This window comes from Phalacrocorax aristotelis, chromosome 1 (assembly GCF_949628215.1).
Source record: "Phalacrocorax aristotelis chromosome 1, bGulAri2.1, whole genome shotgun sequence".
Lineage (NCBI taxonomy): Eukaryota > Metazoa > Chordata > Aves > Suliformes > Phalacrocoracidae > Phalacrocorax > Phalacrocorax aristotelis.
The window spans coordinates 218,091,286-218,118,964 of record NC_134276.1 but is presented as its reverse complement, the minus strand read 5'-3'; the positions used below and the strand labels follow the sequence as shown (position 1 = coordinate 218,118,964).

Below are 27,679 nucleotides of genomic sequence, written 5' to 3'. Positions count from 1 at the left end.
GCCTCTCTCTAACGTGATTAATAGGTGCCTTCAGGCTTGATGGAGATTGATGGCTGCTGGCGAGGCTGCAGGAGTGAGCCCAGGCGCGCGGTGAGCGCAGCCCCGATGCCCTGGGGAGGAGGCCGGGGCGGTGTGCGCCAGCAACACCATCAATACCGGGGTTGGGATCTGACGGGTTTTATGGAGAAGGCGGAGGATGGATACACGATAAGGCAGCAAAAGACAGCGGCTGGGATGGAGCCGCCTTTCCCCCTCCTGGCAGCACTCCCACGGTTGTTCTTGTGCCCTGGGCTGGTTTTGGGGAGGGGAACTTCAGGATGCAGGAAACTTGCTCCGTGCTATAGGTGGTTCAGCCTGGCTCCGTGTCCAGCTGCGGGCCCGGCTCCGCATTGAGGGTGATGGTGGAGAAAAGCGAAGGGCGACTGCCGGCGAGCTCAGCCGTGGCTGGGGCTGCCGCCACCGTGCAAGGTCCCTGCTCCCGAGGGGGTCAGCGCTGTACCCGCAGTGCTGAGCAGGTGCCGGGGTGCGGGGGCACCTCGGGCTCCCCCCGCCCTGGGTCGCGGGGCCGGGGCCGGGGACCCGAGGGAAGCGTTCCTGTGAGCCTCTCAATACGCTTTGATAAAATGCAAATCGCATTAAAATGGTCGACTTCCAATTACAAGGCTCCAGCGGGGAGCCTGTTTTGATAATGAAAGTGATTAAAATGGGGGCCTCTCTTTCTTGTTTGGGTATGGATGCTCAGCTCAGGAGGAGTTTGTTTTGCTGTCTTTAATTGGACTCTGCTAATGATGTTTGAGTAATTCCTGGGCCTGAGATGCTCTGATACCACCCAGGGGCTGTGCAGGACTTTGGGGAAAACCTTCTACCCCTGGGGTGCCGGGACGGGGTCAGTGCAGCCGCCGTGCTCGCTCCTTGGGGCATCTTCCCGCAGCTCCAGCACAGTAGGTGCCGGCAGCACCGCACCAGCGCTGCTGCCCTCCTGCCTCACCGTGCTCTCCGCCGGCAGTGTGCATTAACATCCCCGTGGGTGCCCGTGCCATCCCCGTGGCACCCCCGGGCAGCGCTGCCGTGGGCCGAGCTGGCCCAAAAGGATGACTCGGGTGGGTGCAGGGTGACCTGGGCTGGCACCGGGGTGAGCACCCTTATTGCTGAGCTCGGGTGGGGGGAGCGACCAACCGGGGCTTTTGAAGCTGCCTGCTCTCACCGCAGGCGGGTGATACAGAAGGAGATGGGAGCCGTCCTGTAGCAGCAGCTGCAGGATAATGCGCTTCCAGGGGGAGCTTCTTCCTGACCCCCATTAGTTCAGAGGCATCCCTCTGTGTGAGTATCAGAGAGCTCGTGTTAATCCTCTTAGGGCTGTAACTCTGGCCGGTCTCGTTAGCTGAAGCGGTGGCCGCTGAGATGCTCTGATCTTCCCTGTGCCCTCCCTAAGCACAGCTGGAAAAGAGCAGCTCTCCCAGCCTGGCGGGGGGCTGCCAGGGGGCTGCCAGGGGGCTGCCGGACCTGCCTGTGCCCCTCAAACTTGTCAGCCCTCGGCCGCTGCCACAAACGACTCTGCTCCTGCGTGGCCCCTGCCTGAGACCAGGCTGCGACTGATCCCCGCAGACTGATTGCTGCGGCTGGGGGTGCAACCAGGAGGGGCCGGCGACCCCCTGGGGTTGCCCGCGGGCTCGCTGGCAGCAGGGCAAGGCAGGGCAGGGCAGGGCAGGGCAGCCCTCCCCTTTCAGCCAGCACTCGGTCACTCCGGCGAGCTCTCTGGGCACGCACTTTCTCCCTTATTGCCATTTAAAAATGCTCTCCAGCTCTGCCGTGGCCAGCCGGCATTTATCACTCAAGTGGTTCAGGTGCGCGTAGTGCCTTGGTATCAAGTGCCTGCTGCCAGAGAGGTGCTCTGCAGGCAATTAGGGAGCGGAGAGCACTTCTGCAGGAGAGCAGGCAAGCGGCAGAGCAGGCAGAGCGCTGGAGAAGCTGAATGCACACTTCACACTTTGCATCCAGGCATTGGCACCTGCTTGCGTGAGACGGGGCTGCCCGAGCAGAGGCGCTGCTTAATTCCCTGGTGCGGTGGGAGCCTCTCGTCCTTGTTTCCTTGCTGCAGCACGTGCCTGTCATCCTCAGGGCTGTTGCTTTCCTGTAGCTGTTTCTGCTCCCGGTGTCATCCTTTTCCTTGCAGAAGCGCTGCCCGGCTCCTGGGACAGACCCGTGAGCGAGCTGATGCTGTTTGTAAGATCATCGCCCACGTGCGTGCCGTTAAACCAGATGCGTGCCTTGCCATTTTTCACAGAGCAGGGCTTCGATGCGCTACGGAGGCTTTGATATGGAAAAGCCTGTCCCCAAACGCTCAGCAGCAGCACGCTTCTGCTCGCCAGCTGCAGGCTCCTCTTGGAGCCCTGCGCCGGGTCTGCTTGTTACACCAGCACGGAGCAAGCCACCGTGTTTGCTGTCACCGCCTCGCCGGCCTCTGTGATGGATTTCCCACTCGGCACATCCCCTGGCGAGCCGAGCGTGCCGGGTTCAGCCGAGGATGCGCCGGGGCGGGAGGGCTGGGAACCGCGGGCGCGACACTGCTAACGAACCGTCTCCCCTTCCCTCCTTCGCCTTCCCCCTCGCCGCGCAGGGGGGCAGCAGGAGCTGACTCCCGGCGTTTGCCACGCAGCCCAGCTCGCCCCTGCTGCCGCCCCGAGGATTCCCCTGCCTGCGGGAGGGAGTCCCGCTCGCTCCAGGTCGGATCCTTCCCCCGCTCAGCCTTGGAAAGGGGCAGGTTCCCCCCACTCCGGGGTCCCTGTGGGGCTGCTGCGTCCCCGAGCAGCCCCACGGCTGCCGTGCCCCAGGGATGCCAGGCACGCTGCTGGCGCCGTGTTCGGTGGCAGCTGGTAATCTCCACCTCGGCTTATTCTCACACGTCGCTTCGAGTTGATTTGCTATGCTAATGGCTTTACAAATAATAAGCTTCCCTAATAGTGCTGGCGGGGAAGGGGAGAGCTCTCCCCACCTGCGGTCCTGCGGCACCGCTGGGCTGCAGGTCCTGGCCCCTCAGCTCTTTTGGGGTCCCCTGTGAGCGCAGGCACCTACAGCATCCCACACCAGGATTCTTGGGAGAAACCCCAAAATCCTGCGCTCGGGGGGCTGGGACCCCCGGCTCGTCCCTGGCGGGTTGGGCCGACCACCCCTGCTCTGCGAGCCGGCGAGCGCCCCGGGACCGATGGGGTGCTGGGAGGTGCTGCCAGCACGCCGGGCTGCATTTCGCCAGCTAGGGTCTCGGAGCATTTCCAGCTGCCCTGAATGTGCCCACATCCATCGTCATCCCCATCTTCTGCCCCTGGGAAGGGGGCCAGGGGGTGGAGCGGGACCCCTGGGCAGTGGGGAACTGAGGGGACCCGGTGTTTAACAGCCCCCCCACGCAGCCTTCATGGCAGATATGGGCTGCTGCTTTCCTGAAAATAGACCTTAATTGGCTGCGGTACGACATAATGATGTTAATTTGACAGGAGAGCTGTAATTCACTCAGCCTGTTAGGTATTTAAAGCCACACACGGGTTATTTAAGGAGGAAGGAGGTTGGGGCTGCCGGGCGCTGGCACTCACCGCCCTTTGCCGGGGAGTGCAGCCAGTGCCGGCCCCAGGAGCAGCACCCTCTTCCGAGATGCTCCGCTCTTCATTTTAAACAAAAAGCTGGCTTCTTTCCCCGGGCTCCCCGGCACGTATCTGTGGGCAGCCCGCGAGGAAGCAGGATGTTCCCATCGATCTCTGGATTGAAATCCCCGTCTCCGCGTCCCAGGAGGGAGGGCGAGCAGTTTACCCTTCCCCTCCTCCGGCAACTCTCCGAAGATGAAGCTCCACACATTGACTTTCTTGCTAATAAATGACTTCCCCGTCGCACACCTTTAATTGAATGAGGCTAACACGCTGCTTTTTTTTTTTTTTTAATTATTTTTTGAATGGCCGATGGCTCTCCCCGGCAGCCGGGGAAAGCCGGGGCTGGCGCTGCAGCACCCGCAGGTCCTGCGGAGCGATGCCATCCCTCTCGCCCATCCCGCTCCCGCGGCAGGACGCGGCCGAGGACGTTGCTTCTCCGTGCACCGTGAAATGCTGTGTCCGGGAAGGCCATGGGAAAGACGGCTTAGAGGGATGCTGCTGCGGTTCGAGCTCTCGGCTTGAAAAGCAGTTTAAAAAAAGCAATATCTTTCTATGTGTCTGTAATTGCTGGGTGTTTGACGGTCGTAGAATTTAGTTAACAACCTTACCGTTATATTGATTTTTAATGTTTATTTGCAAAGCCTCAAACGTGTGTCCAAGCTCTTGAATGGCTTCCCAGAGTGATCTGCCGGGCCACTTCCCCTCCGATACGAAATATCATTTTTACAGGCCAGCAAAACGGTATTTAATGGTGGCTGACAGGGCAGTGGTTAAGGGCGATATGTATTGGACACTTATATGTTTCTATTTTCTGACTCCTGGCACAGCCCATTGCATTTTACTTGTGCTGGGAATTGCAGAAGGGTTTGCATTTTTCATCAGCATCACGATGACGACGCGGCCTCGGTGAGGACTTGGCCCCCGCCTCTCCGGCTCCTCCGGGGCCCGCGTGATGGCACGGCACGGGGAGGGCGGCTGCTCCGGTGGCGGGGACGGTGCCATCGCTGGGGCGCCTGTGCCCCTGGGCCCCTTTTTGGGGTGGTCCCACGTGGCTGCAGACCTGGGAGATGCTCTGAGGTGGCTGCGTTGGTTTTTTTTAAGGCAAACATTTGCTTTTGTGCGATGTCGGGGCTGCTGCCGCCGCGCTCGGAGAAGAGGCTTTTAAGCACTTGAGTGCTGCTTCCAGGGCAGGCATTTCCCCTCTTCTCATTAATGCAGCCGCAGGGTTTTACACAAACTGGGTAAATCCCTGGCTAAGCAGTGGCAGAGGAGCCTGCCCAGAGCACCAGCCCCACGCCAGCGCCGTGCCGGGACCCCCGGCTGCACCTCACCAGCGCCGTGCCGGCTGGGATGGAGGGTGCATCCCATGGGAGCTTTGAAAGCGAAGGTGGGGCATCTTTCGGAGCAGCTCCTGGACCCTCCTCGTGCCGAGGCTGCCGAGCTGCTCTTGGGTCGCTTCTCCAGCGATGTGATCGCTGCTGGCACTTGAGCCTCCCGGCACCGTGGGCTGGCTGATGCCGGGCTGATGCCGGGCTGATGCCGGGGCCGCCCAGGGCTTTGCCGCTTGCTCCCGCCATCCCCCTTCCTGTGCTCCAGCGCTGTGCAGGACGGGACTAGGGACTTAACAGCCTGTGCCAGATAGACACTTAAATAAGCAATAAATTTGGAGTTTGTTAGTGAGGATTAATTAGTGTTTGCACAGGGCTTTGCCTCTGCAAAGCAGCAGACAGGAGCCTGAGCAGTGTTATTTATCTTGAAGCTTCACCGTGACCTTGTCGAGGTTGGGAGAGACTCGTGGCCCAGGTCCCATCAGATCCCACCGTGGCTGTGCTGCGAAGGCGAGCGGAGGAAAGCCCAGCGTGCTCCCGGCTGCGGGATCCGGGGCTGCGAGCCAGCCCCAGGACCTGGGGCCAGGGGATGCTCCAGGAGCCCGGCAGGCAGAGCAGGCAGCCGGGTGCAGGCAGCAGCCGGCTGCGGGGCATCCTTGCATCGCAGAGCTGCTCAGAAGCAGCAATCCCAGGATCGGCTGCAGGGGAAAGGCAGTGTTCGAGTGCAAGCGTTTATTTTGGGGGCTCTCCTGGGCTTTCGGGGGCTGTCCTGGCCCCGCAGGGAGCAGGGGTTGGCAGTCAGGAAGAGGAGCTGGTGTTGGGCTTCGGCTGTGTTTGGGAAGGGGTGGAGGGGGAGGCCGGTGGGTGGCCCAGCCTGCTCTCTGCTTTGGGGTGCAGGCAGGGGGGCAGGAGGTGACAAAGCGGGGAGCATCGGTACGCGCGGTGTCGGAGGGCTGAGCCCACCCTGTGTCTCAGCCCCTTGGCTTATTTCTCCGTCTTCACACGGTGATTTTTAAGCGAAGCAATGGCCGTGGCTGTACGGCACCGCTTTGCAGCACTGGACTGTGAAATGAGGAGTTAGTCATCCCTGCTCCTCCGGCTCTGCGCTGCCGGGGCCCTGCCGCAAGGGGACGGGGAGGGGGTCATGCGTGCTGCTGCGGGGATGCCCCGGGGCGGATGCCCCTGGTCCATGGGGGGATGCCCCAGGAGGAGCAGGCAGCCCCCCCGCCGGCAGCCCCGCTCGGACCCCACTCCCGGCGCTACAGGGTTTAATCACACGGCTTGACTCCAGCCATGGCGCGGGGCCAGGAGTTTTTCTGGCACCAGCTAAATAACAGAGACACCTCCGTCCCCACGCACCTCACCGGAGAGGGGAGCGGCGTGAATAACGCGTCGTCCTGCGGCGCGCCGAGGCGCAGCCGGGCCTGGCTGCGGGGCTGAGACGGGGCCAGCAGCAGCGCCGCGTTTCCCAGGGCGGCAGCACGTTCGCCGAGCCCTTTGCTGGGGCATCCCTCGGGCCACCTGCCAGCTGCGCGGTCCCCATGCACTCAGCCGCAGCTTTATTTTATATGGGGCGAGGAAAAAGCTCTCTCCGTGCCAGAAAACTGGCTTCGGGGCCGGCTAGCTGGCACTGTGTCCTGCGCCGGCCTCGTCAAGCCCACCTCATTAGGTGCCAGGAAGCTTTTCTGTGCCATGAGTGATAGCAGGGTGATGCCTGGTGGGCGTAAAAGCACTTTTCTGGAAGAAATGCCATCTCTGCCAGTCCCGCACCCTGCCAGGCTCAGGACTTGCTCTCGCCCTGCCTGCAAAGGGGTTTTTGGCCACTGCAGGGAGCAGGCGCCTCCTCCGGCGATGGTTTTGGCGCTGGGGGCAGCACCGGCTCGCTGCCGCGGGTGGGGATGCCCTCACGGGATCCGGCCCGCTCCCATCGCCGGCGCTGGCAGGGGCTGCGGCGCTGGGCAAGCGGCGTTGCGGGTGGAGGAGGGAACAGCTCCAAGGAGCAGCCTGGGAACGGCGTCGAGGACATAATAAACCCTATCAAAGCCTCATTCATTACAGGAGAACATGGAGCACAAGTGCCGGCGTGTCTTTGTTTGCTCGCTCCCTCTCCGATCTGATTCCTCGCCTTCATTTCCTGCTGCTTTTGCCTTATCTCCCTCTTTTCGGTGTATTCCTCCCCGGCTCGGTGGGGCATGCAGGGCGCCGTGCCCCACAGCACCACGCCGGCGAGCAGAGCTGTGTGCCAAGGGCTGTCCTCCACCGGCGTGGGCTGCGATGCTCCCAGGGCTGGGTTGGCTTCTCCCTCCCTCCCCTCGCATGCTGGCCGGGCCCGAAGGTGCCGTGTCCATAACGGTGTGGGCGCATCCAACCACAAAGTGTTCCCGAAGCCCAGCACACCACCAGCGAGGGAGCAGGATGTGCCGGGGGAAGCCGCGCCGCACCCTCCGGGGATGGTGCCGAGCCGCGGCAGCTTTCAAAGCCACGCTCACTCTGCCCCCACACCGCATGCCGTGTCCGGGGGTGTTGGTGGAGGGGGACAAGCCCCTTGGGGTTGGTGGCTCCGAAACCACCATCTCTGGCCCAGGGATTGCTCGGTCCCCAAAGCCTCGTCACAGGGAGGGTGACCAGGGACGCTGCTGCGCGCTGTCCCGTGCCCCCGCAAGGCACCTGCTTCGGCCGCTCTCGGGGAGGGACCCCAAGAGCAAAGCCAGGGGTTGGGGGACGCTGTTCCTACCGCTGGCACTCCTCGGGGAGGGGATTGCCAGCCTCGCTGGCAGCGCAGTCCCCACCCTGGCTCTCTTCTGGCTGGCATGTGAGCCCCTTCCCGTGCTGTCGGGCGATGCACTGCCGTGCCGTGCCACGGAGCCCATCGGCATGCTGCGGGGCACTGGGGGCTCGCAGGGGCGGAGGGTGGCCCGGGGAGGGTGAGCAGCACCCCATCTCATATATGGATTATCTTACACATCTTATATATGATCTTATATAGCTCACCAGGCTCGCTGCTGCCAATCCTCCTCCACGAAACCCGCCGCAAAGCTCATGCGGGCGCAGCCGCGCCGTGCGGTGCGGTGCAGCTCGAGCCCTTCCCCGGCCCCGTGTCATCCCCAAATCCTCACTGCCATTTCCACTGGAAAAATCCCCTTTTTGCTCAGCCTTTGAAGGGGTTTTATCACTGCGACAGACCCCGAGCAGCTGATGGGCAGCGAGCAGCCAGATGTCCTCTGGTTCCCTTTCCTGGGCATCTCGTCCTGCAAGTGCCGTTAATCACTGGCTGATAACGAGCGTGTCTATAATGAGCAACTTTTGTGCAGGAGCCTGCGTGAGCAGAGGCCGCGTACCTGGCTTGCACAGCTCTCTTAATTACAGAGCTTCTTGAGCTTTATTTTCCCCTCCTGCGGGCAGGGCAGGCAGCGGGTGCGTGGGGAGAGGGTGCTGTGCGCAGTGTTTTGGGGAGATGAGACAGAGATCCCCGGGCAGCGCTGAGCTGCCTGGCACGGCGTGAGCAGGGCTGGGGGGCTGGCGAGAGGGGCTGTGGGGGCGGTCGGCTTGTTGGAGGGACCCTGGCCATCTCCCCCCACCCCAAATTCCCCTCCATCACTTCCCCTTATAGAGCTGCCACTTAACCTCGGAGGAGATGCTCGGCCTGGCGCTGCGAGGTGACTGCTGGCACAGCCCCGTGGGAGGGTGCGCGTGTCGGCCAGGGGCTCCCCTCAGGGTTTCGGCAGAGCCGGGGCTGCGGCGATGCTCGGGGAGCCCACCCTGGGGTGCAGGAGTGGGAGGGCACCCATGGGAGCGGGCGAGGGGTGCTGGATGCGCTAGCTTTGGGGTGTCCACTCCGGAGCGGGAAGCAGGCTGCCTGCCCATAGGGATGCTCATCACTGGGGGGTTTTGGGGCGCTCGCCTGACCTGTGCCCCCCCTCTGCCCCCGCTGCAGGACAAGAACAGGAAGCTGAGGCCCCTCTACGACATTCCCTACATGTTCGAGGCCCGGGAGTTCCTGCGCAAGAAGCTCATCGGGAAGAAGGTATGGAGGGGACGGGGCTGGTGGCGAGGTCCCCGCTTGTCCCTGGTGCGGGTGGGTGCTAAGGAAGGACTGGGAGGCGGCGTTGTGGGGTGCACCCGAAGCTGGAGCACCCTTTGACCTGGGCCCTCCGAGGGGTTGCTTTCAGCTGCGCCCATTTCCCAGGAGTGCTGCGTACCTGCGTCGCTTTATATTTCCCTTTGTTTCCCCGGCATATTTTTCTAGGCTGGTTTAGAGCAATTCAGGGGAATGAAGAATATAATGTGCACTTAACTACTGAAGCACATGCTCAGGATGCAATTTTCAAATGCTCATAAAATGGTCAAATAAAATCAATTTCCCTCATAGCGAGGCTGCTCGCTGCTGCTCATTGAGGACTATTTCCATGCCTAATTGCATCTTTCCATTTCAGAGCCCTGTTTATATATTTAAAAAAAAAAAAAGAAAAAAGAAAAGGAAAAAAATAGCAGCTTGCGAGACTTTTCTAATGGGAAGCCTGTCACTTTGTGTAGTCAAAAGCAGCTGCGAGGATGTTGCTGGGACTTGTGAAAAGAGCTCCGCTCTCTGAAATGGAAACCCAGTTGTTTCCAGGAGGGTCCTGGCCAGGCTGCACCATGGCAGGGTCCCAGTCTGAGAGCTGCCGGCCAGCCCGGGGGTTACTGGCACTGGTTTTCCTCCAGCCACTGTTGCTCTGCAGTGCAGTGGAGTGGGGTTTGCTGTCTCCCACCCTGCCATGCTTGGCTGTTGCTGGAAACCACCCTTTTTCTCCCCAAACCCATTCACGTTCACCCTTGCATGCTCGCAGGCAGGAGCCGAGGCACAGCTGGCCAAAGCCCCGGCTCCGGTCACCGGATCCCCACTGCGGGAAGGGATGTGGCACTGCCAGAGCCTCTGGTGCTCGTGGTGCTGCCTGCACCGGTCCCGTGACCCCCGTGCCCAGCCCCGAGGCGCTGGGGGAGCCGTCCCCATGCGGGGCGGCCCCAGCCTCCAGCCACCCCCGAGGCTGGCGGCCGCTCTCTGCATCCCCCGTGTCCCCACAACCACATCCAAGCGGTGCCGGCGGGGAGGGTGAGGGTCCTGCCTTCCTCCCAGGACCCCCAGCACGGTGCTGTGGCATGAGGCACCATGCTCCAGGTGCCCAGAGGTGTGGGCAGCAGGATGATCCCATCCGGAGGGACCGGCAGGAGCGGGCGGCGGCGCACCCTCGCTGCTCTGCTGCCGCTGGACCGCCGTCAGCAGCAGGAGGAGGGGAGCAGGACGGCAGCCAGCTGCCGCCGTCCCCGTGCCCGGAGTGTCTGGTTGGGAGCCAGTGACCCCCAGAAATAGAAGCAAGAAGCCGTTTGGCTGCGAATGCCGCCAGCCTCCACATTTAAAGCTCCCCATAACCTTGCGGCGCGCTGCTGGGGCTCCTGCCTTCATCGTTTCGGTAACCTTGGGAGCTGGGTGCCCGCTTGCCTTTGATGTTGCCTCGTTTGCTTTATAAATATTTCCTTTGTCAGCTCCACGTTTTTCACTTCAGATTAATTTGATTGAGGAAAGCGATGAAAAAATCCTTTCCGTTAATGATCAAAACAGTCCCTCGAGGTTGGTGGCGCGTTCTGATTTGAAATGACAGCCTTGCACGGGGTGGCTCGCCCTTGCCTTCTCGCGGCTCGCTGTCAGCATCAATCTTTGCGGCAAAATCCCTCTTTTCCCACCCCCTTTTTTAATATACTTTTAAAGCCCACCCCGGCGGGGAGCTAGCGACTTCTGAGAGCTGTCTGCTTGCGGGGAGATCAAACGGGGTGGGCTGGGACCGATGCGCAGCACTGCCCGCGGCGTCGGCGCGGCTCCAGCTCCCTGCGTGTTTGCAGGGGTGCTGCGGGGGAGCCCTGCCTGCCCGGGGGGAGCCCTGCAGAGCCCAGCCCGATCCGGGGAGCCCAGCCGTCCTCCGAAGGGTGTCCCTTCCTGCAGAGCCCCGGGTTCGGCTGATCTCCTGGGTCCTCGGCAGATGGGGATCTCCCGGATCCCCGAGTGGGTCCAGCAGTCAGACCGGTGCCAACTGCTCCGGCCTCGCTCCTGGCGTCCGCGGCGCAAGCGCCCGTGGGCTGCGGTGGCCCCTTGAGCTGCTGCCCCACCACCAAGCACCCTCTGGGCCCCTTCTCCTCCCCTCTCCTGCGTGGGCGTGAGGGCGCTGAGCATCTGTGGCCATGCGAGCGTGTCCCCGAGGTGCGGTGGATGTGGGGACCCTCCCCGTTGCGGGGAACTCGAGGTTTGGGGTCTGCCCCGTGCACCCCCAGCGCTCACCCCAGCCTGCCCCCCAGGGCCGGGGCTCCCCTGCCCGGCTCGGAGCTGCCTCCTCCCTTCCCGCTGCCTTTCGTTTGCCTGGGAAGAGCTGGCATGGCTCAGCGGCATGACAAGCCCCGGGAGGGATCGCCGCTGGCAGCTGCTCCGGCAGAGCGTGATCATCCCCTTCAAGATTGATGAATTGAATATTAGGAATAATTAGGCCAGGATGAGTTTTTGGTCTTGCTGCCGGTGCTTCATCAGCTGCCTCCTCGGCCGCAAGCACCGTGTGCCTGTCGGGCTTGGCCATGCCGTGGCCGCTGCCTGCGGCGCCGTGGCTTCAGGCTTGCCTCATGGGTGCTGTCCCTGTGCCGTGGGGACCCTCCTTGTGGGTGCTGTCCCTGCACCTTGGGGACCCTTGTTATGGGTGCTGTCCCTGCACCTTGGGGACCCTCGTCGTGGGTGCTGTCCCCGCGCCATGGGGACCCTTGTTATGGGTGCTGTCCCTGCACCTTGGGGACCCTCGTCGTGGGTGCTGTCCCCGCACCATGGGAACCCTTGTTATGGGTGCTGTCCCTGCACCTTGGGGACCCTCGTCGTGGGTGCTGTCCCCGTGCCGTGGGGACCCTTGTCGTGGATGCTGTCCTTGCACAGCAGTGACCTTGCCTCATGGGTGCTGTCCCTGTGCCCTGGGGACCCTCGTCGTGGGTGCTGTCCCTGCACAGCGGTGACCTTGCCTTGTGGGTGCGCGGTGGCAGCTCTGGAGGGTCGGTGTGACACTAGAGGGAGCTGCACTGTAGGAATTACGGAGCTGGATGTATCCCCGTCCCACCCCACCCCATCCCACCCCATCCCAAGGGAAGCGGCACCCACCCTCGGGGAGCAGGACCTGCTCCCGGCAGCCTTGTCACCCCCCGCCGGGGTGGCCACTCACACCCCATCGCTGTCCCCTGTCCCCCGGCGGGCAGCACAGTCCCTTTGCCACCCAGGGACACGGAGCGGGGTCACAACAAGCCGTCCCTCGCCCACGGGGGTGTGTGCTCGGGCAGGGACCTGCTGGGCTTTGCACGCACATGTGTAAGAGACAAAGCGGGGGCTGCTGGGGCGCTGGCTCCCGAGGTATCGGCAACCCCGACTCCCCTGGGCCGGGCAGCTGGGACACCCCAGGACTGTTGCCTGCCCGTGCCCGGCGCCGCAGGAGGGCACCCCCTGCCCAGCCCCTGCCCAGCCCCTGCCCAGCCCCTGCCCAGCCCCGGCTGCTCTGCTCCCGGCACGGCAGGGGGGACGCGTATTTTGCCAGCAAGGACAAAAAGTCCTCTGGCTGCAGCGAGCCGTCTGTCCTCAGCTGCCCTCCTGTCCTCGTCCTGACACCTCCCGGTGCACGTGCTCCGGCTGTGCCGCAGGCAGCCTGCGGTCCGGCGCAGGCAGGAGTGCTGATGCCATCAGTGCAGGCAGGAGGGCTGATGCCGTCGGCGCAGGCAGGAGGGCCGATGCCATCGGTGCAGGCAGGAGGGCTGATGCCGTCGGCGCAGGCAGGAGTGCTGTGAAGTCAGCAGGGGCTGTGTTTGGGGTCAGACACCTCAAAGGCACCATCTTGGCATGATCCATGAGATCCCATGATCCTCCTCTCCGGTTTGGGGGTCATCGCCCCTAGTAGCTCCAGGCGGATTAAATTAATTGGAAATTAATAAATCCTCCTGCTGCATACTGCTCTCCCAGTATATCACGCTCCTGGCTGAGTGGTGGCTCCCATGGGATGTCCCTCTCGTTGCTGGGCGCACAGGGAAGCCCGCACCGGTGCATGGTGCTCTGCCCAGCCCTGGCTCTGGGTGGGCAGTGGGAGCCTGGAGCTGTGGGATGGGCTTTGTCACGACTGCTTTTGTGGGTGTCTGCGGGCATTTGAGGGGAACAGGGGCTCGGGGACCCGGAGGCCGCTTGGCCGGGGGGTGGCTGTGGTGCCAACGGTGAGCGCGGCAGGGCTGCGGTGAGCAGGCAGGCAGGCAGCAGCCCGGGTCTCCCGCCCCACGGTCGTGCCCCACTCTCACCGATGCCCGTGTGTGCTGGCCCTGGGCAGCAACCTTGGGGGCGGCAGGTTTGCTGGGGTGGGGGAGCAGCCAGCCCTCCTGGTGCTCCCAGGCACCCTGCTGCCTGTCCCACTGCCTGTCCATCTGTCCCACCATCCCTAAGGGCTTTGCAGCTCTGGCTGCTTCCAGCACAAACCCCAGTTCATGGCCGGGAGAGCCTGAAACCCAGTCAGGGGCACTGGGCTGCCGGACGCTGCCAGCCCGGTGCAGCAGACAGACGCCTTTGCTCTCGCCACCCGTTTTCTGCCTTTTCTGCCTCCTTCCCGGCCCCTCGCCCCCCACTCCCTGCCCTGCAGCCCTGCTGCATCCCCTGCCGATGCGCCGCCTCCCCGCGCCGCGGCACGGAGCTGCCCGCGCCGCCTGTCCCGCAGAAACGCAGGGGCAGCACGATAGCTTCCCGTGGGCCCCGGCGGTAAAAATAAACCACGATTGCTTCCAGAAATAGTCCCCCCTCCCTCTGGAGAAAGCACCGAAGGGAGAAGAGGCACAAACATCCCCACGGCCGCGGTGGCCCCTTCGCTTTCGGTTCGTGCAGCACTTATCACGTTAGGAGGGGGGCCAGGCCGCGGGGAACCGCATCTGAATTCCCAGCGCCCCGGAGGTAGATGGAGTATAATATATTTTCTCTCCTGCCCTTCCATCAAAGCACCGTGAAGTTTCTGAAGCTGGGATTTTTATGGCGCTTTGCTTCTCCCTTTAACAGACCCGATTTGTTTTCTTCGACTCTTCCGCCAGCTTTCGCTGTGCCGGTGCCGGCTCCCTGCGCTGCCGCGGCACGTGCCCGGTGCAAGAGCTGCCGTGGCTCCTGCAAGGGAGCTGCACCCTCCCGGCAGCCGCGGGACTGACCCAGGACGGTGGAATTTGCCTGGTGGCACGGGATGAACCGGCTGCTGCGACCCCGGCCCCGCTGCAGCGCCCGCCGGCGTTTGGCTGCTGTGCCCCGGTATGGATTTGTCTCCCGCGGTGGAGCGGGGCACATCGGGGCAGGGACGGCTCCCTCCGTACAGACGCTGCCCATCGATTTCAGCGCCGGGCATGCATTGCCGTTAAGCCGCTTTTTTTAATTATGCCATCGTGCAGGCAATTCAATCGAGTCTAAATGGGTGCTCTTGGCCCTTTCCTCTAATTAGCTGAGGGGGATTAATCATTCGGATGGAGGGAGACGGCACGAGATAACTCAGGGAAAAATATCCCCTGTGCACGGAGGCGATTCAGTCCCTTGCTTAAGCCTGCTCTGCAGCCGGTGGGGGGACGGTGGGCAGAGGGGCGGCTCTCCCTGGGGCACCTGAGCACCCACGGGTGCCTGATGGGCTGCAGCCGTACGGATGCGGGGCTCCGTGGTGCAGCGGAGTCCTCCCATCCCTGGCATCGCCGCACTCATCCCCTCCTCGGGGTCCAGTCCTGCTGCTGGGGGCTGTGAGTTTGGTGGGCACCCAGTAAGGTCTGTGGGGATGCTGAGAGGTGGTGACACTGGGGTGAGCCCCGTTACCTCCCCAGGCACTGGGCGGGAGGGCAGCAGGCCCTGCCCCGATGCCAGGCTGGAGGTGGGGGTGCCCCTTTCTCACCCCCCTGCACCCCATCAACCATGTGGCTGCGAGGGGAGGCTTGTGCGCGGCCAGGGCGAACCCCCAAAGCTGCACCGTGCTGGTCCTTTATTTTTTATGCCTCTGGCCCCGGGGATAATTCCACCCGTTGAGCCAGCCTCGGTGAGACGTGTGTACCCAGCAGCGGTGCCCAATCCCCCTGCCCCAGCCCCACACCCCGGCCCCGCGGGTGCGAGCACCCCGCTCCCGCCATGGCAGAGGGGCTGGCACAGAGACCCCCGGCGCTGCCGCGGCACAAGGGCCGGCGGTGCGCGGTGTCCCCGGTGCGTGCCGTAGCCAGGCCCTGGATTGGCAGGGGGTGCAGTCGTGCCGTGGTGCCGTACACAGTTGTCCCCGGGTCGATGGGGAGGTCGATAACTGGAGACCGGCGGGCTGCGCGTGGCCGGTGCCAAGGGACGGGAGGAGGAGTGTGTCTCAACCGCGGCCGTGCCTCGTCTTCCCCGCTCCCGGGCAGGGGGGCGCGCGGGTGGCCTGCCCTCACCTCCTGACGCCTGTGCTCATTTATCTGCAAAGCTTCAGCTTATTTTTAATGCCTGGGGATTTGTTAGCGATGCAGCTCAGGGACGGAGGCTCATCAAAGGGAAGGGCTGACAGCGAACTGATAACACCTCTCGTCCGCGAGAGCCTGCGAGTACGAACCCGAGCCCCCAGCGTACCTGGAAAGCAGCAGCTGGGGGTTTCCCTGCAGTTTTCCAGTGCGTCCGGTCAGAGCGTGTGGCTCAGAGGACTGGGGCGCTTCCTGGGATGCTCCTTTTGGGGTTACCCAGAGCAGCGTTCCCAGTGCCCGCACCGGCGGCAGACCTGGGAGAAACGGGGTTTGACTGGGGGAAACGTTTCCCCGCTGAACATCATCCCTCTCCCCGGACGAGGGAAGGCTTTTGCAGACCTTTGCAGATTTTTGTGCTGATGGGCAATTTTCAGTGCGTGCTACTGGCAGCCTGCAAACTCGGGGGGAGCCGGCGGCGCGGCACGGCGTGGCGTGGCAGTAGTCGCCTAACGCGGAGATGGTCGGGGCGCAGCCGGGGGTTTTTTAAGAAGGTCCCACTTTCTGCAGGGCGGCGCGGCCGGGGGGGATGGGGACAGTGCATGGTGAGGGGATGCTGGCCACGTGCCGGAGCCGGGACCCTGTGCCGAGCAGCGTGCCGGTGCCTGCGAGGCTTTGCAGAGCGCCGGCTCCCGAGCTTCGCGGGAACGCGCTGCGTCATCACCGCTGCTTTCCAGCATGTGAAGTTGGGGAGGATTTTGCTGTTCAAAGCTTTCAGGAGAGCTGGCTGCTCCCCAGTGCCAAACTCGGGAGGGATCTTCTCCCGACTGTGTTCTGCTTGGAATAAACAGTGCACGCAGATGCAGATGAGCAGGAGGGGAGAAGTCTGCCGGCGTGCTCGGCTCCGGTCGCTGCAGCGGCCTGAAATGGCTCCCTGACAGCAGGGGAGGGTGAAAAGAGCAAATGTGGTGGTTCCTGGCATAATGACCAGAAATTCAGGGCCATTTCCTCTCTGTGCATCTATTTTCCTCCTTCCAACACTTCTTCAAAGGTCTCTGCTGGGCGCTTCCATTGCCAGGCTGCAGCCCTGAGTTATTCCTGGCTCCGGCAGAGGCTGCCCCAGCAAGGTCAGTTCTACCCTGGGGCTGCTCGTTCGGCTCGGCTGGGCTCGGCTTGGCTGGGCTGAGCTCAGCTGCCCCGAGGCTGCAACCCAAGGGGGGCTCGGTAGCCCCGCTGCTGCCGGAGCCCGTGGGGAGGAGGGAACGCGGAGCCCCACGGCCGCTGCAGGCTTCGCTTTCGGCAAGGATTGAGGCTCTGCGGGCTCCGCGGGGGCTGCTTTGCAGCGTGGGGGCTTGGAGCATCCCCCGTGCCACATCCCGGGCTCTTTACACGCCTTCCTAGGAGGGACCGTGGTGGGAGGGTCTGGTGAGGAGAGGCAGAGGGGGTTAACAAAGAGCTTGGTGAAGCTGAAGGCAAACTGAGCTGGCTCCTGCTTGCTGTTCCCAGCAAAGCACCCCTCCTGCAGCCGACGGGTGCTGAGGCTGGGCTGAGCCGGCTCACAGGGCATCCAGGCATGTAGGACCCGCTCTCCAGCCCCGTCCTTCCCCGCTTGCTCTGTTTCATCTCTTGCTTCGCTTGCAGCAGATGCCGTCACCGCTGTGCTCCGGGACCCCGCGTGCCGGAGCGTGGTGCATTGAGAGTCCACCGGTGCCTCTCCGCGGTGTCCCGCGGTGCAGAGCATTCCTCTAACGGCACCCTCCCCGGGGCAGCACCCCGTGGTGGGTCCCGGGGCCAGGCTGGGGGGCTCAGAGGGGACTGTCCCCTGCCGCGGGGACAGAGGGCGCAGCAGGGAGGAGGGGGCCTGGCTGCGGTGGGTGGGCGCAGGGTGGGTGCATATGGCAGGGGTGGGTGGCAGACCAGACTTGCTCTGCTATAATTACTGTCTGAAACGCCTGCGGATCTCCCAGCCCTTCTTCGTCACAAACTCACAGGGACTATTTTTACCACCCCAAGAGCTCGTGCCGCGTGTCAGGGCCGTGAAGGGGAGCTGGCTGCCCCCCGCCCCCGCCTCTGAGGCCAGGAGGATGCTCCCAAAGCATCCTCCTGTGAGCAGCAGCCCGGCACCACGTGCTGGGGGACCACATTGTTGGGACCGTGATGGTGGGGACAGTGTGCCGGGGACCACGTGCCGGTGACCACACGCTGGGGACACTGCACCCGTCACCACGTGCTGGGGACGTGGTACTCGGCACCCCAGGCACCGATCCTCCTCCTGCCGTGAGCGTGAGCGCGGGTTTTTGGCACCAATGGCCCCGCAGTTCCCAGGGGCCGTGTCCTCCCCGCACACCCTCGCACAAGAGCCGGTGGCGAGGCGTGGGGCACATGGGGATGGGGATGGGGACAGGGATGCGGGTCACCAGCCTTTCCCCTCGCCCCGCACCAGGCTGCCGGGCACTGAGCTACGGGCGAGCGCGGGCCGGCAGCTCCGGTGCAGCCCCGGCTGGTGGCAGCGGAGCCGGGGTGGGTGACATTGAACGCGTTGGCTGCACAAAGGCATGTGAATCTCTGTAGTGCCATTCTTCTCGGGGCTGGATCTCCTCCAGGGAGGAGAGCTGGCGGAGTGATTTAATTCATACTGACTGCAGCTGACCTTGGAAACCCACCGATAGATGGCCGCCATCGATGCTGTCTGGCGTTGGGAGGGAGCGAGAGGCTGCTGCGGGTCCCATGGGTGCGGGAGGGATGGAGGGAGCCAGGCGGGGACCCCGCACCATCGACCGGGCACCCCACGTCCCACCCCGGCGCCGGCCACCCCCTGCCCTCCTGGCCCCTCAGCGGTGCTGGCAGGCACTGGGAGCTCTGCACGTCGCTCTCTCTGCTCAGGGACCTCTTTGCTTTTCGTACCCCTGTGGAACAGTGACTGAGCGGCAGGTCTGCGGGGTGCCGGCGGCGGCCACTCACGCGTGCGCCCAGTGTCGGGTGGACCTGGCTCACGGCCACCCGCGTGGGACCGTGGTGGGTCTGTGGTCGGGTGCCCCGGGGCGCTTTCCCTGCAGCTTCAGGTCCCTGCGGGTGGCAGATGGGCGAAGCTGGGCTCGGCACAGCTCCGCAGGAGCCCGGAGCAGAGCCCCCAGCGCTGGGCGCTGCTGCTCGCAGTGTCCCCTCGTGCTTCTGGGCTGGGGGTCTGGGTCTGTCACAGCTGAAAGCGATCAGGTGGGGCTGGGCTGGGCTGAGCAGCTCCCCGAGTTTGGGTGTAAAGCTGCAGGAGGTGATGGAGGTGCCTGACCCTGGGCTGGGGGTGCAGGAGGTGCCCAGGAGAGGACTGGGGGTGCAAGAGGTGCCCAGGAGGGGACTGGGGGTGCAGGAGGTGCAGGAGGTTCCCAGGAGGCGACTGGGGGTGCAGGAGGTGCCCAGGATGGAGCTGGGAGTGCAGGAGGTGATGGAGGTGCCTGAGCCAGGGCTGGGGGCACAGGAGGTGATGGAGGTGCCTGAGATGGGGCTGGGGGTGCAGGAGCTGCCTGAGCCAGGGCTGGGGGTGCGGGAGGTGATGGAGGTGCCTGAGATGTGGCTGGGGGTGCAGGAGGTGCCCAGGAGGGGACTGGGGGTGCAGGAGGTGCCTGAGCCAGGGCTGGGGGAGCAGGAGGTGCCCGAGCCGCTGCTGGGGGTGCAGGAGGTGCAGGAGGTGCCTGAGCTGGGGCAGGGGCTGCAGGGGTTGCCCGAGCCAGGGCTGTGGATACTCTCAGGAGTTGATTCTCCGCTGGTGAAAACAACATGCCCAAGGTGAGCGTTGTCCCTCCAAGAGCATGCACGGGGGAAGGGGAGCACCTCTGCATGCACCAAACCACCTTCCCAGTGTTGTTAGCTCCATCAAGGTGCTGCAAACTACAGCCGGGACCTGCGCCGGGGGGGAGGAAGCTGCCCAGCAAGGTGGGATCGCGCCGTGCTCCCTGCGTGTCCCTTCTGCGCCCAGGGCCGGCGCGCGAAGCTGCTGCCAGCGGGTGCTGGGACGGCACAGGGGTTGGCACAGCAGGGATGTCCCTTTTCTTGCTGGGACATGAGGAGCAGGGAAGCAGGACGCACCGCGGGTGTGCGCTCCTGCCTCTTCGCTGCCTTTAATTGCTCCGAGCTGGCAGCCGGGGAGGGGACGCTGAGGGGGCAGCTCTGCCCCGGGGCCTGGGGTACAAGGAGGAGAGGGATCGAGGTGCTGATTATGGGAAGGTTTTAATTCCTGGTTTGCGGCTGGAACCGGCTGCTGTTGTGCTGCTGACAGCGGCTCCGGGAGCCCCGTTTGGGTCCTTCGATGCCCCGCGGCTCGGTCAGGGTGCCATGGGTGCTTTCACGGCACCTTTCATCTCAGGAGCACCCGGGGAGGTGGGCGAATGCTGCGGCCGGGGCTCGGCGCCCCACGGAGCCAGGAGTATGGGAGGCTGAGCCTGAGCCTCGGCGCGACCTGGCGTGCCGTGCCGCGCCACGCTGTGCCGTGGGTCTCCTTGGGTGGGTCTGTGGGACCAGCTCCTGCCAGCCCTCCCCCGTGGGCACCGGCCCTGGGGGGGACCTGGCGTTTGCTGGCACTGCTGGGGCCGAGCTGCTGGGGAGGGTGGGGACGGGGCTGTCACATCCCGGCCTCCCGCAGTCCCGCTCAGCCCAAGTGGTGGCAGCGGCGACGCGGCAGGTTGGAGTCCTTTCCTGCTGAATCCATAGGGTGCTGCGAGTGTGCTTGTTCCTGCCCCAGGAAAGGGAGTTCTGCGTTTGCGACTTGTCAGGTGCAGCGGTGCTGGCATCACCTAGCGGGGGACATGCCAGCTCTGTCACCGCAACTAGCCTCAGCTGCATCTGTCCTGGGGACGCAACGCTTTGCAGCGCAACACTTTGCGATGCGATGCGATGCTACGCGATGCATCATGATGCAATGCAATGCAACACTGCCGTGCAGTGCAACACAACGCAACACTTTGCGATGCGATGCGATGCTACGCGATGCATCATGATGCAATGCAATGCAACACTGCCGTGCAGTGCAACACAACGCAACACTTTGTGATGCAACGCAGCACATCGCGACACTTTGCAGTGCAATGCAATGCAACGCAACACTTTGCGATGTGATGCAATGCAACGCAATGCAACGTGATGCGACATGATGCAACGCAATGCAACACTGCAGCGCAACACAACGCAACACTGATGCAATGCAGCACAAGGCAACACTTTGCAGTGCAATGCAGCACAAAGCAACACTTTGCAGTGCAATGCAATGCAACAAAACACTCTGTGATGCCATGCAACGCATGCAACGCAATGCAACACTGCAGCGCAACATTTCACAACACTGATGCAACGGAGCACAAAGCGACACTTTGCAGTGCAACACAACACTTTGCAATGCAATGCAAAGCGATGCTATGCAATGCAACATGATGCTATGCGATGCAACACTGCAGTGCAATACAGCACAAAGCAACACTTTGCAATGCAACGCAACACGGGTGCAATGCAGCACAAAGCTACCCTTCGCAGTGCAACACAGCACTTTGCAACGCAATGCAAAGCGATGCTATGCAACGCAACATGATGCAACGCAACTTTGCAGTGAAATGCAACATGATGCAAGGCAGTGCAACACAACACATCGCTTCCCCGCTGCAGGCTTACGTGTGACGCCCAGCCCGACCCCTCCGCGCTCTTCCGTGACGCCCGTGACGCCGCAGGATCCGAGCCCGAGCTGCGGGGTCACGCGTGCCCCGTCCCCCCCCGCCTCCGTGCGAGCTCCTTGCCAGCCCTTTTGCCAGACACTTTGCCTAATTCCAGGCAAGGTGTTGCCCAAGTGGAGCCGTGCCTCGCTGTTGAGCCAGATGACATTTAAAAAGCCCTGTAGTAGCTTGAATTTCCTAACTTGCCTCTTGGAGTAATCCTTGTCTTTTTTTCCCCTATAGTTGTTATGACAATAGTTTCGCTGGGAGGAATTGCTTTAACCTCTCCCCTTAATTGGCTCTTTGCTGCCAGGGCCCCCTCTTTTGCTGCTGCAAACCTTGATTAGCTCGGCTGTACGCGGGAGCGAGCTGACGGCGGGGGTTTGTCAGGCAATCGTACCTTTTTTGCATTTTTATGCTCATTTAAAAAGCCAGGCTTGGGAAGAGCCGACAGTTGGAGAGGGTTTGCGTTTGCTGCCTCGCACCGCGCGAGCTGGAAGCCTGTCCGTCTCCCTTTGGCTCAAGGTGCGGGCACGGTGCCGTGCGGCGGCACACCTGGAAAAAAGTCCGTAGCACCTAAATACAGCCCCATGGCTGGGCCAGGGCGGCGGGAGGCAGCGCCAGGACTTCCCTGGGGACCCCCGTGTCACCCCCACGTCCCCCTGTGCCTCCTCCAGCCCAGGGCAGCCGCAGCCTCCCCCGCCTGAAGTGAGGAAGGTGCTTTTCTAGGGGAAGCAAGGCGGCGGAATTGGGTTGGATTTGCATAGAAATGGCGCGTACAGATGTGGGATCGCATTAAGTGTTTGAGCGCTCGGGCTTTAACTCCCGATTTCTTTTCCCCCGCTGTTTATTGCATGGCCGTGGCCGGGGGTTGCAGCTCCGTGTTGCTGTGCAGGCGGGTGCCGGCGCTGCCGGTGCTGCCGGTGCTGCTGAGGCTTGCAGGGGCAGTGCTCCCTGCCCCGCACGCGGCTGCCCCGCAGCCGTCCCTACCGCAGCCCCGCACGCGGCCGCCCCGCAGCCGTCCCTACCCCAGCCCCGCACGCGGCCGCCCCGCAGGCGACCCTACCCCTGCCCCGCACGCGGCCGCCCCGCAGCCGTCCCTACCCCTGCCCCGCACGCGGCCGCCCCGCAGCCGTCCCTACCCCTGCCCCGCACGCGGCCGCCCCGCAGCCGTCCCTACCCCTGCCCCGCACGCGGCCGCCCCGCAGCCGTCCCTACCGCAGCCCCGCACGCGGCCTCCCCGCAGCCGACCCTACCCCAGCCCCGCACGCGGCCGCCCCGCAGCCGTCCCTACCCCTGCCCCGCACGCGGCCGCCCCGCAGCCGTCCCTACCCCAGCCCCGCACGCGGCCGCCCCGCAGCCGTCCCTACCGCAGCCCCGCACGCGGCCGCCCCGCAGCCGTCCCTACCCCTGCCCCGCACGCGGCCGCCCCGCAGCCGTCCCTACCCCTGCCCCGCACGCGGCCGCCCCGCAGCCGTCCCTACCGCAGCCCCGCACGCGGCCGCCCCGCAGCCGTCCCTACCGCAGCCCCACACGCGGCCACCCCGCAGCCGTCCCTACCCCTGCCCCGCACGCGGCTGCCCCGCAGCCGTCCCTACCCCTGCCCCGCACGCGGCCGCCCCGCAGCCGTCCCTACCGCAGCCCCGCACGCGGCCGCCCCGCAGCCGTCCCTACCGCAGCCCCACACGCGGCCACCCCGCAGCCGTCCCTACCCCTGCCCCGCACGCGGCTGCCCCGCAGCCGTCCCTACCCCTGCCCCGCACGCGGCCGCCCCGCAGCCGTCCCTACCCCTGCCCCGCACACGGCCGCCCCGCAGCCGTCCCTACCCCAGCCCCGTACGCGGCCACCCCGCAGCCGTCCCTACCCCTGCCCCGCACGCGGCCGCCCCGCAGCCGTCCCTACCCCTGCCCCGCACGCGGCCGCCCCGCAGCCGTCCCTACCCCTGCCCCGCACGCGGCCGCCCCGCAGCCGTCCCTACCCCTGCCCCGCACGCGGCCGCCCCGCAGCCGTCCCTACCGCAGCCCCGCACGCGGCCGCCCCGCAGCCGTCCCTACCCCTGCCCCGCACGCGACCGCCCCGCAGCCGACCCTACCCCAGCCCCGCACGCGGCCGCCCCGCAGCCGTCCCTACCCCTGCCCCGCACGCGGCCGCCCCGCAGCCGACCCTACCCCAGCCCCGCACGCGGTCGCCCCGCAGCCGTCCCTACCCCTGCCCCGCACGCGGCCGCCCCGCAGCCGACCCTACCCCAGCCCCGCACGCGGCCGCCCCGCAGCCGTCCCTACCGCAGCCCCGCACGCGGCCGCCCCGCAGCCGTCCCTACCCCTGCCCCGCACACGGTCGCCCCGCAGCCGTCCCTACCGCAGCCCCGCACGCGGCCGCCCCGCAGCCGTCCCTACCCCTGCCCCGCACGCGGCCGCCCCACAGCCATCCCTACCCCTGCCCCGCACGCGGTCGCCCCGCAGCCGTCCCTACCCCTGCCCCGCACGCGGCCGCCCCGCAGCCGACCCTACCCCAGCCCCGCACGCGGCCGCCCCGCAGCCGTCCCTACCGCAGCCCCGCACGCGGCCGCCCCGCAGCCGTCCCTACCCCTGCCCCGCACACGGTCGCCCCGCAGCCGTCCCTACCGCAGCCCCGCACGCGGCCGCCCCGCAGCCGTCCCTACCCCTGCCCCGCACGCGGCCGCCCCACAGCCATCCCTACCCCAGCCCCGCACGCGGCCGCCCCACAGCCGTCCCTACCCCTGCCCCGCACGCGGCCGCCCCACAGCCGTCCCTACCCCAGCCCCGCACGCGGCCGCCCCACAGCCGTCCCTACCCCTGCCCCGCACGCGACCGCCCCGCAGCCGTCCCTACTGCAGCCCCGCACGCGGTCGCCCCGCAGCCGTCCCTACCCCTGCCCCGCACGCGGCCGCCCCGCAGCCGTCCCTACCGCAGCCCCACACGCGGCCACCCCGCAGCCGTCCCTACCCCTGCCCCGCACGCGGCTGCCCCGCAGCCGTCCCTACCCCAGCCCCGCACGCGGCCGCCCCGCAGCCGTCCCTACCCCTGCCCCGCACGCGGCCGCCCCGCAGCCGTCCCTACCCCTGCCCCGCACGCGGCCGCCCCGCAGCCGTCCCTACCCCTGCCCCGCACGCGGCCGCCCCGCAGCCGTCCCTACCCCTGCCCCGCACGCGGCCGCCCCGCAGCCGTCCCTACCGCAGCCCCGCACGCGGCCGCCCCGCAGCCGACCCTACCCCTGCCCCGCACGCGGCCGCCCCGCAGCCGTCCCTACCGCAGCCCCGCACGCGGCCGCCCCGCAGCCGTCCCTACCCCTGCCCCGCACGCGACCGCCCCGCAGCCGACCCTACCCCAGCCCCGCACGCGGCCGCCCCGCAGCCGTCCCTACCCCTGCCCCGCACGCGGCTGCCCCGCAGCCGACCCTACCCCAGCCCCGCACGCGGCCGCCCCGCAGCCGTCCCTACCCCTGCCCCGCACGCGGCCGCCCCGCAGCCGTCCCTACCCCTGCCCCGCACACGGTCGCCCCGCAGCCGTCCCTACCGCAGTCCCGCACGCGGCCGCCCCGCAGCCGTCCCTACCCCTGCCCCGCACGCGGCCGCCCCACAGCCATCCCTACCCCTGCCCCGCACGCGGTCGCCCCGCAGCCGTCCCTACCCCTGCCCCGCACGCGGCCGCCCCGCAGCCGTCCCTACCCCTGCCCCGCACGCGGCCGCCCCACAGCCGTCCCTACCCCTGCCCCGCACGCGGCCGCCCCACAGCCATCCCTACCCCAGCCCCGCACGCGGCCGCCCCACAGCCGTCCCTACCCCTGCCCCGCACGCGGCCGCCCCGCAGCCGTCCCTACCCCTGCCCCGCACGCGGTCGCCCCGCAGCCGTCCCTACCCCAGCCCCGCACGCGGCCGCCCCGCAGCCGTCCCTACTGCAGCCCCGCACGCGGTCGCCCCGCAGCCGTCCCTACCCCTGCCCCGCACGCGGCCGCCCCGCAGCCGTCCCTACCCCTGCCCCGCACGCGGCCGCCCCGCAGCCGTCCCTACCGCAGCCCCACACGCGGCCGCCCCACAGCCGTCCCTACCCCAGCCCGGGGGGCGAAGCTGTGAGAGCGGCCACAGGTTCGGGCGGCGCTGCAGGACGTGCGCCGGAGCGGGGGTCCCCCGATCCCGGGAGCGGGGAGGAGGGTGGGCAGCGCGGGTGGGATGGGAGCGGTGCCGAGGACCGGGATGTGCGGGTGGAGCAGCGCTGCTTTTCCAACCCCACCGGGGAACTGCGGCTCTCCGGAGGGGACGCCGATGGCTTTTCCAGCCCTCCTGCCCCACACGTGCTGGGACAGAGCCCCCGACACAGCCTCCTGTGACCTTCGCTGGCCTCGTCACCGAACCCTGCTCATGGGGACAAGAGGGCTGGGGAGGGGGCAGGTATGGCAGCACCTGGTCCGGTCCAGTCCGGGGGTCTGGGATGGAAATGATCCTATTAGTGCGGCCAGCAGGAGCCGGGCAGGGATGGGGCCCCTGTGCTCGGCCCTGGGGAGGCCCCACCTCGAATGCTGGGCTCAGGTTTGGGCCCCTCGGGACAAGAAGGCCCTGGAGGTGCTGGAGCGTGTCCAGAGAAGGGCAGCGGGGCTGGGGCAGGGTCTGGAGCACAAGTGTGCTGGGGGGCGGCTGGGGGAGCTGGGGGGGTTTAGCCTGGAGAAGAGGGGGCTGAGGGGAGCCCTTCTCGCTCTCTGCAGCTGCCTGAGAGGGGCTGGAGTGAGGGGGGGGTTGGTCTCTGCTCCCAAGTCACCAGTGACAGGGTGAGAGGGAACGGCCTCAAGCTGCGTCAGGGGAGGTTTAGGTTGGATGTGAGGGAAAATGCCTTCCCTGCCAGAGGGGTCAGGCCCTGGCACAGGCTGCCCAGAGAGGTGGGGGAGTCACCGTCCCTGGGGGGGTTCAAACACCGTGCAGACGTGGCACTTGGGGCCATGGTTTAGGAGGCCTGGGGGTGTTGGGTTTACGGTTGGACTTGATGATCCCAGAGGCCTTTTCCAACCTCAATGATTCTGTGATTCTATAAATGGATGGAAATTCTGCTCGCTCATAATGGGCACTGGGATGTGATGCCCGGGAGCTGCTGGGGGGTGACGGCCAAGAGCTGCTCGGAGGGTGATGCCTGGGGGCTGCTGTGCCAGGAACGTGAGCCACGGTCTCACCCACGCGCATCTCTGCACCCGCCAGCTCATCCCAAGCCCTGGTGCACTGGGAGGTGCCGTTACCCTGCAAAAGTTGACCCCCCCCAAGGTGGACCCCCACTAGGTGACGTGCACGAATGCCCCTGTCTGTGGGAGGACGGGGGCGGTGGCGGTGCTTTTCGCCGGCACAGCTGCGTGCCGGGTGGGTGATGCGGGGCGGGCGGGTGGCGGTGGCATGGGGGCAGCACGCCCGGGGGCAGTGCAGCTCCGCGCTGGGTGCACGGCCGGGTTTCTGGGGTGCCCGGGGGCTGCTCTCTGCCTCACCAAAGCGTTTTGCAAACCGGCCTCCGCGTCCCGCTCGGCACGGTGCCGGCGACACTGATGCCAGCTGACAGCTACAGCTTAGCAGGGAGCTGTGCTTTCATCTACCTGCAGGTACAGACAAGCTCTCTTAGCAGAGGCCAAAACGTGATTACCCATAAACAAGGAGGCATCGGGGCTGGCTGCACGCTCGGGATCCCTGCCACGGCTCTCTGGCAGATAGGGAGCTCGCCAGCGTGCCTGGCAGGAGCCGGGGTGCCGCCAGCAGCACGAATGCCCATACCAGGAGCCCGGGGCGGCAGCTCATCTGCCATGGGAAGCTCCTGGTTTCACATGCCCAGACCTGGCTCATGCGCTGGCAGTGCCATCGGCACCAGCAGCTGGCTGGCAAACGGCTCCTTCACCTGGGCACGGGGAGGCGTGGGGCCTGGCCGGCCGACAGTGGGGCTCTGGGGCAGGGCGGGATGGGGGTATGCAGGGGAGCCCCTGGGCTGGACTGACCCCCGTGTCCGTCTGTCTTGCCCAGGTGAACGTGACAGTGGACTACATCCGACCGGCCAGCAGCGCCACCGAGACCGTGCCCGCCTTCTCCGAGCGCACGTGTGCCACCGTCTCCATCGGAGGAATGTAAGTGTGGAAGCGGGGAACGGGGCGCGGTGCCCCGGCCTGGCGCTCGCCGGGGCTTCGTGGGGCTCTGCCGTGCGCCGCGGGGGCACCGGGGGACGGAGGGCGGCTCACCCTCACTGTGGGGCTCGGTGCCGGTGGCTGGGCGCTGCTGTCCCGCTCCACCCGCGGCCCTGCGCTTGCTGCCCCCAGCTCCGGCAGTTTGGGGGTGCTGGGCTGGAGGACCCCGCCGCAAGCCGGTCGCCTTGAGGAGCAGCGTGGCTGGCGGTTTGCTTGGGAGGAACCATCTCTCTGCCGTATGTCCCTGGGATGTCTGTCCTTTCCCAGGGGACATCGCCCTCCCCGTGACGTGGCGCAGCGGTGCGGGCTCTGCCGGAGCAGCCCCCCCTCTCCAGCCCTGCCCCCTGTTTTCCTGCCACGGGCAGGATCGGTGGCTTTACCCCAGGACACAGGGGTGTCGGGCTCC

At 65.8% G+C, this 27,679-nt stretch overlaps 1 protein-coding gene across 1 annotated transcript in view; it reads left to right on the top strand.

Annotated features, from left to right (window-relative positions):
- SND1 (staphylococcal nuclease and tudor domain containing 1) overlaps positions 1-27,679 on the top strand; it is a 146,443-nt gene that overhangs the window by 39,823 nt on the left and 78,941 nt on the right. The window contains exons 11-12 of the mRNA XM_075081764.1: positions 8,898-8,987; positions 27,116-27,216. Coding sequence (XP_074937865.1) covers positions 8,898-8,987; positions 27,116-27,216 — 191 coding nt within the window. The remainder of the gene's footprint in view (positions 1-8,897; positions 8,988-27,115; positions 27,217-27,679) is intronic.